This window comes from Drosophila obscura, unplaced genomic scaffold (assembly GCF_018151105.1).
Source record: "Drosophila obscura isolate BZ-5 IFL unplaced genomic scaffold, ASM1815110v1 contig_186, whole genome shotgun sequence".
Lineage (NCBI taxonomy): Eukaryota > Metazoa > Arthropoda > Insecta > Diptera > Drosophilidae > Drosophila > Drosophila obscura.
In genome coordinates this window covers 8082580-8093497 of record NW_024542774.1, presented here as the reverse complement: position 1 = coordinate 8093497, position 10918 = coordinate 8082580, and the positions used below count along the sequence as shown (strand labels likewise).

General features: G+C 49.9%; 1 protein-coding gene across 1 annotated transcript; it reads left to right on the top strand.

Annotated features, from left to right (window-relative positions):
- The first annotated feature begins 3816 nt into the window (after nt 1-3816).
- LOC111080513 (segmentation polarity homeobox protein engrailed) lies at nt 3817-8080 on the top strand. Its single transcript, XM_022376171.2, has 3 exons — nt 3817-5431; nt 6697-6794; nt 7194-8080. The coding sequence occupies exons 1-3, from the start codon at nt 4018-4020 to the stop codon at nt 7440-7442; spliced, it is 1761 nt and encodes a 586-aa protein (XP_022231863.2). The 5' UTR covers nt 3817-4017; the 3' UTR covers nt 7443-8080.
- The last annotated feature ends 2838 nt before the right edge of the window (nt 8081-10918 follow it).

Genomic DNA, 10918 nt, shown 5'->3' with positions numbered 1-10918 from the left:
ATCATACGGAAATCGTTTATCTTCCTAAGTGTAGGCACTTGCCTCATCGGTATCCCTGCTTCTGCAGATAGTATATCTTTTTCATCTCATCAAAGTTTCCGATTACACCCGACGATAGCCGTATAGCCACGTAATTCCCAGAAGCTGCAGCAGCAGCATCCGAGATTTGTAGGGTATGCAAATGACGGAGAGTGGGCCAGGCCAGCTCATTTGTCTCGCAAGTGGAAGAGTTTTGTGTTGAGGGTAGGGTAGGGGAGCCGGGGGCAACGGAATACCCCCCCCATATTATTATATATGGACTCACTCGCATGTGTGTCCATTAATAACTCTCGCCCGACCACTGCCACTCGCCGGCACTCAGCACAGGGCGCACATCTCACGGATTTACGCATTTACGCATTTTGCTGTGTAAAATATGAATTTTAAATTACCACAAGCCCAGTCACAGTCCCAGTCCCCTTGGCTGCCTGCCTTCTGGCCAGTCCCCCTTCCCAGTATCAGCTTCAGTTCCAGTTCGAAGTCAGAGAGAGAAAAAAAAGAGGAAAAACTGTGAAGCGGAGATAAACCATTTCGTTGGGCTGAATGTCCGACGGGGAGGCGCAGATGAAGCGCAGACAGACATGTGTTTTCGGCCCCTCCAGCTCCAGCTCCAGCTCCAGTGGTGACCCCAACAATACATTTACTTAATTACGTGTATGTCCAGTGCCCGTTACGGTTCCAGTTCCAATTCCAATTCCAAGTTACATTTCCAGTTTTGAGACACGACCTGCTACAGATACAGATACAGATACAATTGAGTTGTCTGTACGATGGGAATGAACATCTCACATTCGCAGGGCAATCAACGAGGATGAAAAAACATTTCCTAGAATAACGTAACAAAGGAGCAAGCCAAGCAGCTTTCGAAGCGAACACTTATCGAAACTATTATGATAATAAATTCGCATTTTGCGTTATGTTTTGGCACTCGATCAAGTTTGTTGCTTCAGTCTTTTGTTTTGCCCGGCAGCGTTGCCGCCTTAGAAAATCATTAGGGAGAAAACAGTAGCCGAAATGTGGTGGATGGATGGGCAAAGCTCATTAGCAGTTACCATTTTATCCAAACAGAGGGACTGATGGACGGGCGGACGGGCGGACGGACGGACACATCATTATCATTAAGGGCAAAGCCCAAAACTGGAAATACAATCAAAAGCAGCAGCCCAGCAGTCCATCCGTACAAGCAGTACAGCAGCGCCAGAAACAAGTTGAAAACTTTAATTAACGCATTTTTACGCAACTGTCGGCGGCTCTTAACCTAACTCCCCACCACCCTTCTGTGGTTGCGGTTGCCGTCGCGTCAAATGCTGAACAAACATGACAACGGTAATAATTGAAAATCATGGCAATCAAAGCGGAAAGAGCTGTGTTATGTGGTGGGGGGAGGGTGTGTAATGGGCATGGGGTTGGTTGGTTGGTTGGTTGTGCGCGTTGAGCGGAAAAATCAACAGCTGCCGACGGCATTGAGAGCAACAGAAATAGCAACAGCAAACAGCAACAACAGCACAGTAGAGAAGAGCAGCCATTGAAGTCATGCGTGAGAGCGCAAAGAGAGCATGAGAGCGAACGAGTGAGAGTGAGACAGAGGGTAGTTGTGCAAGCGGGACAGCTAGTTACAACAATATTTGAATTTCGAGAGAGCGGAAATGATCAGCGCAAGAGAGAGACAGAGAGCGAGAGCGCGAGAGAGCGCCTTCCAGTTTTAGTTCCAGTGCCAGTTCCGTTCCAATGAGCCACAAGACCAAAACAAAAAGTAGTTCATTCGAAAGATTGTTAAATATTTTATTTATTTATCTAAAATTTCAATAAAAATGCGCATATTAATTGCATAAATTGTGGCCATTGATGCGATTCGATGGAAACAGGTTCGATCGAGCGATTCAGCGGAGTCTGCTCCAAATTGGAATCGATATCATTGATTATGGCAAATGGCAACCGGAAACGAGTGGGCGTACGGGGGAGGAGTGGCTCTAATCTACTGATTATTCTATAATTAAATCCTTACCACTTATCCGAAATACCTGAGCCATAACATGGATAGACCGTAAATCACAGGTGACCCACCACCACGAATGGAATCTCCTCTCCATCTCCAACGAATCTCCATCGAGGCGATGCTTTTATTATGCAAAATTAACAACACACCACAAATAATTCCAGTCGCAGCAATATCCCAATATAAGGCAATTCATTAGCGATTTTAGTATTTGATTTGGCTTTTATGTGATTTATGTGCCATATATCAGGGGATATATGCACGGAATCGGAATCTGGCAGCACATGTTTCACATTTCGTAGATTCGGCGCCTGATTAGAGCCCCACGACGATCTGACTGCCATTGTGGAGGGGCCCCAATGCCAAATGGCATTCATTTCTAACACCTTTCCGAGTCGATTTTGACGCTAAGCATGATGTAATAGATGTAGTAATTTCTGGCACAATAGTTCCCATTGGTTTTCGAATTGATTTTCAATAGCAGAAGAAGGCTGCCAAGTATCAATTAAAATTCAATTAAATACCAATCAATGACTGACATTGCGTCAGTCTCCACGGATGGATACCGCGATGGAACATTAAACCGTTTAATTGTTGCCAATCATGATTGTTGCAGACCCCAAATTGATGCCATTTTTGGCATGTTTTTGTGAGAAATGGCAAGTGATTTTGGATGATGGGTGTGGAGGGGTCGGGGTGTACAGGGTTCCTATTTAAATTATAACAATTAGTGGCTGCCACACCACGTACACACGTACATGCATCCCCCCCCTAGCCCAACCACATTTCCCCTCTGACGGTGCCACTCACTCATGGGTGTCGATAAAGTTGTAGGCCCGACTCTCGTTGACGCAGATTGAAACGTCGCGCCCGAAAACAAAATCAACAAAAACTAAATACTTATGAGAGGTGGCCTCTCTCGCTCTCTTCCTCTCCCTCTCTCTCTTGCTCTGCACGTGTGGGTGGGGTGGGAGAGTGTGGAACAGGGACAGACAGAGATGGAGAGAAAGAAAACATCTGACAAATCAACTAAGAAAACCAACAGTCAGCCATTTTGCTTGGTAAGCCAGTACGAGTGCGAGCGGCACAGCTATATGCACGCTCAGGGCAACGCCCCCACAGAGAGAGCGAGAGTGCGAGAGAGAGAGCAGCGCAGACGCAAACGCAGGCGACACAGTTGTCAACCGCATGACAGCTCCAGCGCGCGCATAATAAAGTCATATCGGGGCCTAACAAGCCCCCCCTCGCCGACACAGAAAAAAGCACCCGGGGTGGGGGGTTGTGTGTGGGGTGGCTCTCCAGCGAAGGCGGAGTGAGCGAGGCAGCGAAACCGGTTCGCGAGCATTTGTTGTCGGTTTGCTCTGGCAGGTGACAGAGCATCGACATCAGCATACGCTCCGAGAGAGTGAGAGAAAGAGAGAGAGTGGAAAATCGATCAGAGTTCCCAGGTCCAAGTCCAGTCCAGTCTCTTTTCCAGTCCACGTCCAGTGTCGCGTCTCTTCATCGTCACTGTCACACTGGGCTGGCTGGCTGGCTGCTGTCTGTCACTCACTCACTCTCGCACCACTCTGCTGGCATAGTGGTGCTCGCTCTGTCTCGCGCACGCCCTGGCCCGCCTCGGACTGCTGCTCTCTCGCTCGCTCCGACCTGCGCTCAGCTGACAGTTCAATCGGTTCGTCGTCGTCGGCCGCTGCTGCTCGTCGCTGCTTCGTCGCCGAGCCCGGCAGCAGTGATTAGTTAATTTTCTCGTTGCGCTCAAACAGAACAGACGTGCGGTGCGCGTAGCAGAGTAGCAGAGTAGTAGAAAGTGTACGAAAACAATAACAGACGTAGCAAGTAGCAAGAAGCCAGTAGCAGGAGTACGAAACGATAAACCAAGTGCAAGCCAAGTGCATCGCGAATCGTGTGACTAGAGAGTGAAGTCTCCATTAGGCGCTACCGACAAGCGACAGACAAGTGCGTGGCTCCGTGGTTCCCAACAAATGGCCCTTGAGGATCGCTGCAGTCCACAAACAGCGCCCAGTCCACCAGGTTATCCCTACGCCACCACCAGCATCAGCAGCACCAGCACCAGCAGCATCATCACCGCCCTCGACATGAGTCTGCAGCATCCCCAGCAGAGCCCGCCACCCGCGCCGGTGGCCGCGCTCTACCATCAGCAGCAGCAACAGCTGCAGCACCTGCACCAGCTGCAACAGCTCCAGCAGCTCCACCAGCAGCAGCTGGCTGCCAGTGCCGGTGTCTTCCCCCATCCGGCAGTGGCCTTCGAGGCGGCAGCAGCCGCCGCCCACGCGGCTGCACTGCAGCAGCGTCTGAGCGCCAGCGGTTCGCCTGCTTCCTGCTCCACACCCGCCTCGTCCACGCCACTGACCATCAAGGAGGAGGAGGGCGACTCCATTATGGGCGACGGCAGCTTCCACAACCAGACGCACACCACCAACGGCACGGCCACCGAGGATGAGGACGACGACGACATCGATGTGGATGTGGATGACACGGCTTCCGGACGCCTGCCCCCGCCAGCCCATCAGCAGTCCACGGCCAAGCCCTCGCTGGCATTCTCCATCTCGAATATCCTCAGCGATCGCTTCGGAGACGCACCCAAGCAGCAGAAGCAGCCGGGATCCGGATCCCCAAACGCCTCGCTGGAGTCCCAGGCCGCTGCTGCGGCCGCGGCTGCTAGCATTTTCCGGCCTTTCGAGGCCAGTCGGGCAGCCGCCGCCACGCCCTCCGCCTTCACGCGGGTGGATCTACTGGAGTTCAGTCGGCAGCAGCAGGCAGCCGCCGCTGCAGCCACCGCCGCCATGATGATCGAGCGGGCAAACTTTCTCAACTGCTTCAACCCGGCCGCCTACCCACGCATCCACGAGGAGATCGTCCAGAGCCGACTGCGCCGCAGCGCCGCCAACACGGTGATCCCGCCAGCCTCCAAGATGAGCGAACCCTGCGCGGAGAAGTCCGCCCTGGGCTCCCTTTGCAAGACCGTCTCCCAAATCGGTCAGCCCACCATGACCACGACCTTGCCCCCGCAGCTGAGCAGCTCCAGCAGTCTGGCCAACAACCTGGCCAGTCCGCCGCCCGCCTCGAACGCCTCCACGATCAGCTCCACCTCGACGGCGACCAGCTCCTCATCCTCCAGCTCCTCGGGCTGCTCCTCGGCCACCAGCTCCCTGAACTCCTCGCCCAGCAGTCGCCTGGGCGGCAGTGCAGCGGCCAATGCCAGCAGCCCCCAGCCCCAGCCGATACCACCACCCTCCGCCGTGAGCCGCGACTCTGGCATGGAGTCCTCGGACGACACACGCTCCGAGACGGGCTCCACGACCACCGAGGGCGGCAAGAACGAGATGTGGCCCGCCTGGGTCTACTGCACCCGCTACAGCGATCGTCCCAGCTCAGGTTAGTAGAAGCCGCTAAAACAATCTCTAATAAGTGAGGGTTGAGGGACACTGCCAAAAGGGGAACTGCATAAGGATGGTGTTCCACAGGGGAATGAATGTGTGGGATTCTATGTGAGACATAAGAACGGGATCAGGTTACGCGCGTAGACCACCCCCAAGGAGCGGCGGCGGCGCGGCATTCTTTTATCCATCATTGTTTTGGGTCATAAATTCGAAGGACACTGCAACAATTAGGAGACACGCGGACAATGGCAATGACTGCAATGACTTGGACTCCTATTCTGAATCCGAATCCGATTCCGATTCAGGGCCGCACGCAGCGCAGCGCAGCGCTACGTTTGAAGAGGCGACACTTTATGTGACAACATGGAGCGCAGGCAGCGACCGGGCCGTATATCGTCGTTTGCTTATCGCCGACAAGGAAGCGGCCGGGACGAGTAGGAGTGGGAGTACACGACCAGAAGATCGTAGATCGAAGGTCAGAAGTCACGCACACACGCCACAGGGCCGCAGGGAACCTAAAATGTGCTGACGATTGACGGGGGCACACACAAAGAGACAGACAGACAGACAGAGAGAGAGAGAGAAGCCGCAGGAAAACTCTACTCCTCCCTCCATTTTCGCTTTTCACGATTTTCTTTTCTTGGAGTCTGTGTTAATTGACAAGTTAAGTGCTTTTTTATGAGTGGAAATGGCTTTTTAATTTGGTGTGGATGCAATCGATGGCATCCCATAAACGAGGCGTTGATAGCCAGCCAGATTAACGTTGAGTGTAGAGAGCTGCTCAGTGCTGCCATTCCCCAATGGGAATTAATCAAAGCATCATCGCGCTTCGAGTCAATTTAATTATAATTTACAATGTGTGGAAATCTAATAAGCACTTTGACAGTCACTCTGTTCTCTCTCACTCTCTCTCTCTGTCTCGATGGATGGCACTGCCAATTAGATTGAGAACTGGGGACGTCCGAGAACGCCACTAATTAGACGGCTTAAAATTTGCCTAAAATATGCCTGCCTGACACGAGGCGACTCGGGTTCGTTAGACCCAACCCGGCAGCCCTCTGACAGCTGACAAATTGAACACTTCCCCGCCGTCACGCCAGGAACGGGGAAATAGCGAAAGAAAGAAAGACAGAACGAAAGACAAAAAAAGAGGCATATGCTAATTAAATCATTAATATTATTAATCACATGTGAGACTTTTATATGCAAATGCCCCCAAAACTAAACTCTGTTTTCTCTTCTCTTTTTTTGTACTTAAAGGACCCCGCTACCGCCGCCCCAAACAGCCAAAGGACAAGACCAATGATGAGAAGCGACCCCGCACGGCCTTCTCCAGCGAGCAATTGGCCCGCCTCAAGGTAAGCATCACATACATAGAGCCATGTGGCATCCATAGCTAGACTAGCTCCGAGTAGATTCCCTTGTTGTGTCATATTTGCAGCAAAATATTTACACATATTTTCCGTGAACCCCGCGGCGATTGCATCCTGGCAACCGCATGTCCTGCCCCGGGCCGTACTTAACCAATTAGACACGCTCATATCTCACACGGACTTGCATCTTCTGGCAGTCTTCGGGGTGCCTCTTTCAACTCAAACCGCAAATAATTGATTTGCCTTACCTACCTTACCTACCAACCCAGCAACCCAGCAAACCCAGCAGCCCAGCAACAACCTCCATAGATCCCATACCATCCGTATCTGTGCCTTCCCGTACTCATCCCCGACTCTCTTCTCTCTCTATTTTTCTACTTGCAGCGTGAGTTCAATGAGAATCGCTATCTGACGGAACGGCGACGCCAGCAGCTGAGCGGAGAGCTGGGCCTGAACGAGGCCCAGATCAAGATCTGGTTCCAGAATAAGCGGGCCAAGATCAAGAAGTCGAACGGCTCCAAGAACCCCCTCGCCCTCCAGCTGATGGCCCAGGGACTGTACAACCACACGACGGTGCCACTGACCAAAGAGGAGGAGGAGCTCGAGATGCGCATGAATGGCCAGATCCCCTAAAAAGGGGGGCGTGCGTGCCGAGGGGGTGTGTGCAATACAAATGATGGGTTGGGGTTGGGGTGTACAAATGGTTCTCATGTGATATAATTGTAATATATTATCTATCAGCTAGCCTATACATTAAGTTATATAACTAGCAAATTCGATATGTAAGTTGTTGGCGTATTTATTTAAACCATCCCGGAGAGATGGCGGACAGCGGAAAGTATTATGCTATATCCGAAATCAATCCCAAATCTAATATTCTTCTAACACCTAAAAAAGCTTCAACTTTCAAGCGTTTATTCCTACACAAAAGATACATGTAATGGAAAGTACTTTATATATATGCACCTATGATATGTATCGTCTATTTAATCTCTGTAAATTAAGTAACTTAACTGTTCCCCTTAGCTTAATTTTGTAGTTTAAATACAGCCCCACAGAGGATAGCTATGAATGAGTATTTTTAGTTCTTAAGTCGGCAAAAGTAAAGTCTTGTTATGGATCCAATAAGAGCGCACAAAAGAGATGCAACAAAAATATTTGAAAGAAAATTCCAAGGAAATGCATGTGCTAAAACAAGTTCAAGAAAAGAAAATCTATACAAAACATATAAAAAAATGAATAAAAAAAGATTTAAAAAATGTTAAAACAAAAAGCCCAAATCGATTTAATTTATAGCGAATTTCATTCGCAGATTATTGGCGACTTTGGTTCATCCCCTATTCCCTGCAGTCAGATCAAAGGCCGTCGGAATTTTTAAGTCATGTAAACTTGTCACCAGGCAGGAGGATGGTGGCTGCGGGGTGGTGACTACTAAGTAATGCCGCTAATTGCACAATCAGAATCAAAATCGGGGCAGTGTCTGGCCTGAGTGACGGCAACAGCATTGGCTGCGAATCAGAATATTCCTCCACACCACACCACACCACTCCTCACTGCCATTCCGCCGTTTAATTAAAGACACAAATTTTGCATATAAACAAATATCTGCGAAAAGACAACAGAGACGGCGGCGGCAGCAGCAGCAGCAGCCCCACCGACGCGACGAACCATCAAAAAAGAGAGGAAAAGCCGCAGGGAGTCGGACATCAAATGATTTATTGGCGCGGATCTTGCAGTGAGCGGCGTTAATTTGCTGAAAATAAATGCAGAATGCGAGAATGTGCATAGAAGATACTCGACTCGATGGGGTAGGGATCTCTGGGGTAGATGGGCAGCTGACATTTACTGGCAAGCGTTGATGTACATAAATGCCCGTCGATCCGATGATCACATTGCTGGCTCGCTGCCTCGCTGCCTCGCTGCCTGCCTACATATGAAATACGAATATGAATCGATGCCAAACGCTAATTGCAGCAGCTTGACGATCGCAGAGCGGGCTGGTGGAGAGCAGAGGAGAGGAGTGGAGAGGAGAGTAGCTTGCATGTCTCTCAAGGCGGATTTAAATCAGCCGTATTACAGAGGCGCAAATCCATTTGTGCACGTAATGAACCAATTAGACAATTTGCCCATTAGCCATACATCACACAAACACACAACACACAGACACAGAGACAGACAGACAGACATATTGCCCCAATCTGTCAGACTTTTTATAGACGTATTTGCCGGCAATCGTTTAGCTGCAAATCCAATCAAATAAAAACGAATACACATTGAGGTTTTTTCGGTGCTTACTTTGAATACCCTTTGCTTGGGGAATTATCTAATTTCAAAGTACTCATGCAATGAATTTTAATGGCTAGCCCTCTAATGAATCATTTAAGTAAAGTATATTGATTCATCGATTTGATTGTGGGGTAAGGTAAGGTAACTAACTGCCGCTCACGACTCTATCTTTATTGGAAAGTAGCGTGTTTAAGTGAGTAATAATCGCAAAGGCAGCAGTACGAGTAATTGAGTGTACATATTTTAGTTGGAACCATCAAAGCAATAACCAATTACCTTCACAATTCCACAATTGATTATTTATTGTATATAGATATCAGGAGTACCTACACCAAGGGCTCAAATCTCTCTCTCTCAAGGGTATTCCCACTACCCCCACTCAGCCAAGTCCCAAGTCTTTCATTATTACTACCATTTTTTGTTTGGTTTCGATTCGATACCAAAGCACAAACACTTTCAACACTTCTAATTAGCAGAAATTGCCAAGTGACACACTAAATTTCACTTTCCGACAGCCAGCCAACGAAATGGCACTCCAATGGCGCATACAATGTAGGGAGGCATTTAGCTCGGGAGTCGAGACTGGAGTTGGAGTTGGAGATGGATATATGGGGATGCAGATGGAAGTGGAGTTATGGCAGATGCTGGGGGCAGGGGGTTGCGATCCATCGAGCGAGCTATTAAAAAGCCACAAAAACTCACATATGCTCCATAAGTCAGTGGCATATGCCCCCTCCTGCCCCTTCTCGATACGGTCTGTGTGGGCGCATACCCTGCCGCGGCAGTCGCATCCGTGATTTATGCGCCTTTGACGTTCACTACAAAATACAGAATCTGAAGGCGCTCTGTCTGAAATGGTGGTGGGGAGGGGAGGGAGTACCCTTTGATATCGAGGGGCCTCGGACACGTGTCATACACATCGCTAATTGCATTTTTGGGGGTGGTGTGTGGTGTGTAGTGGTGTGGTGCATTTTGCAGTTTTGTAGTATTAATTGCCGCCGCCGCCGCCGCGACTCTAGTACGTAAAAATGTCGTAGAATGTGGTGTGGTGGCGGCATTTGCTAGATTTATTCCCCCCTCGCGGCAATTGGAGCTGCCACTTGTTTCCGCTTCGCTTTATCAATTGATTTACGATGGTGATGCGAATGCGAATGCGAATAAACTGAAATGGAAATGGAAACTTCCCCATCAAATGGAATATAAAATACTTAAGCATTACGATTACGAGCCACTGATGTTCGCCATTTGCAGCGGCAGTCTCCAGTCCCTCAGTCCCCCAGTTACAGAGAGTTGTCAGTGTGGCTGCTCTGTGGCTGTTGGCATTTCATAATCGCTGCTGCTGCTGCTGCTGCTGCCAGTTCCATGGAAAGTGCACTCAATTATGGCCAACAGACAGGCGCTCGCTCCAAGTGCTGCTCTCTCGCTCTCCTGCTCTCCCGCTCTGGCTGCCGCTCTGGCGCTACCAATGGCATGAGGAGTATCTCGCAAGAGTATCTCATCTCACATTATGGGGCTGCCAAGTCTCCAACTCCAACTCCGAATCCGACTCCATCTGAGACTCCGTCTCAGGCACAGCCTAAACAAACATTCAAATGCCCAGCACACTTGGCTTGGATTTTCAGCAGAAGTCAACGCCAACATGGCCAGAAAGAGCAGAGGGAGGAGGGAGGAGGGGATATGATCTCCCAGAGTCTCAGAGTCAGACATGGCATAGGCCTCGGCATCATCATCATCATCGTCAGCATCGTCATCATCATCCGCGAAGCCGTCAACTCGAGACGTCAATGCTATGTTGACTCAACGCATTTGATAATCGGCTTGCG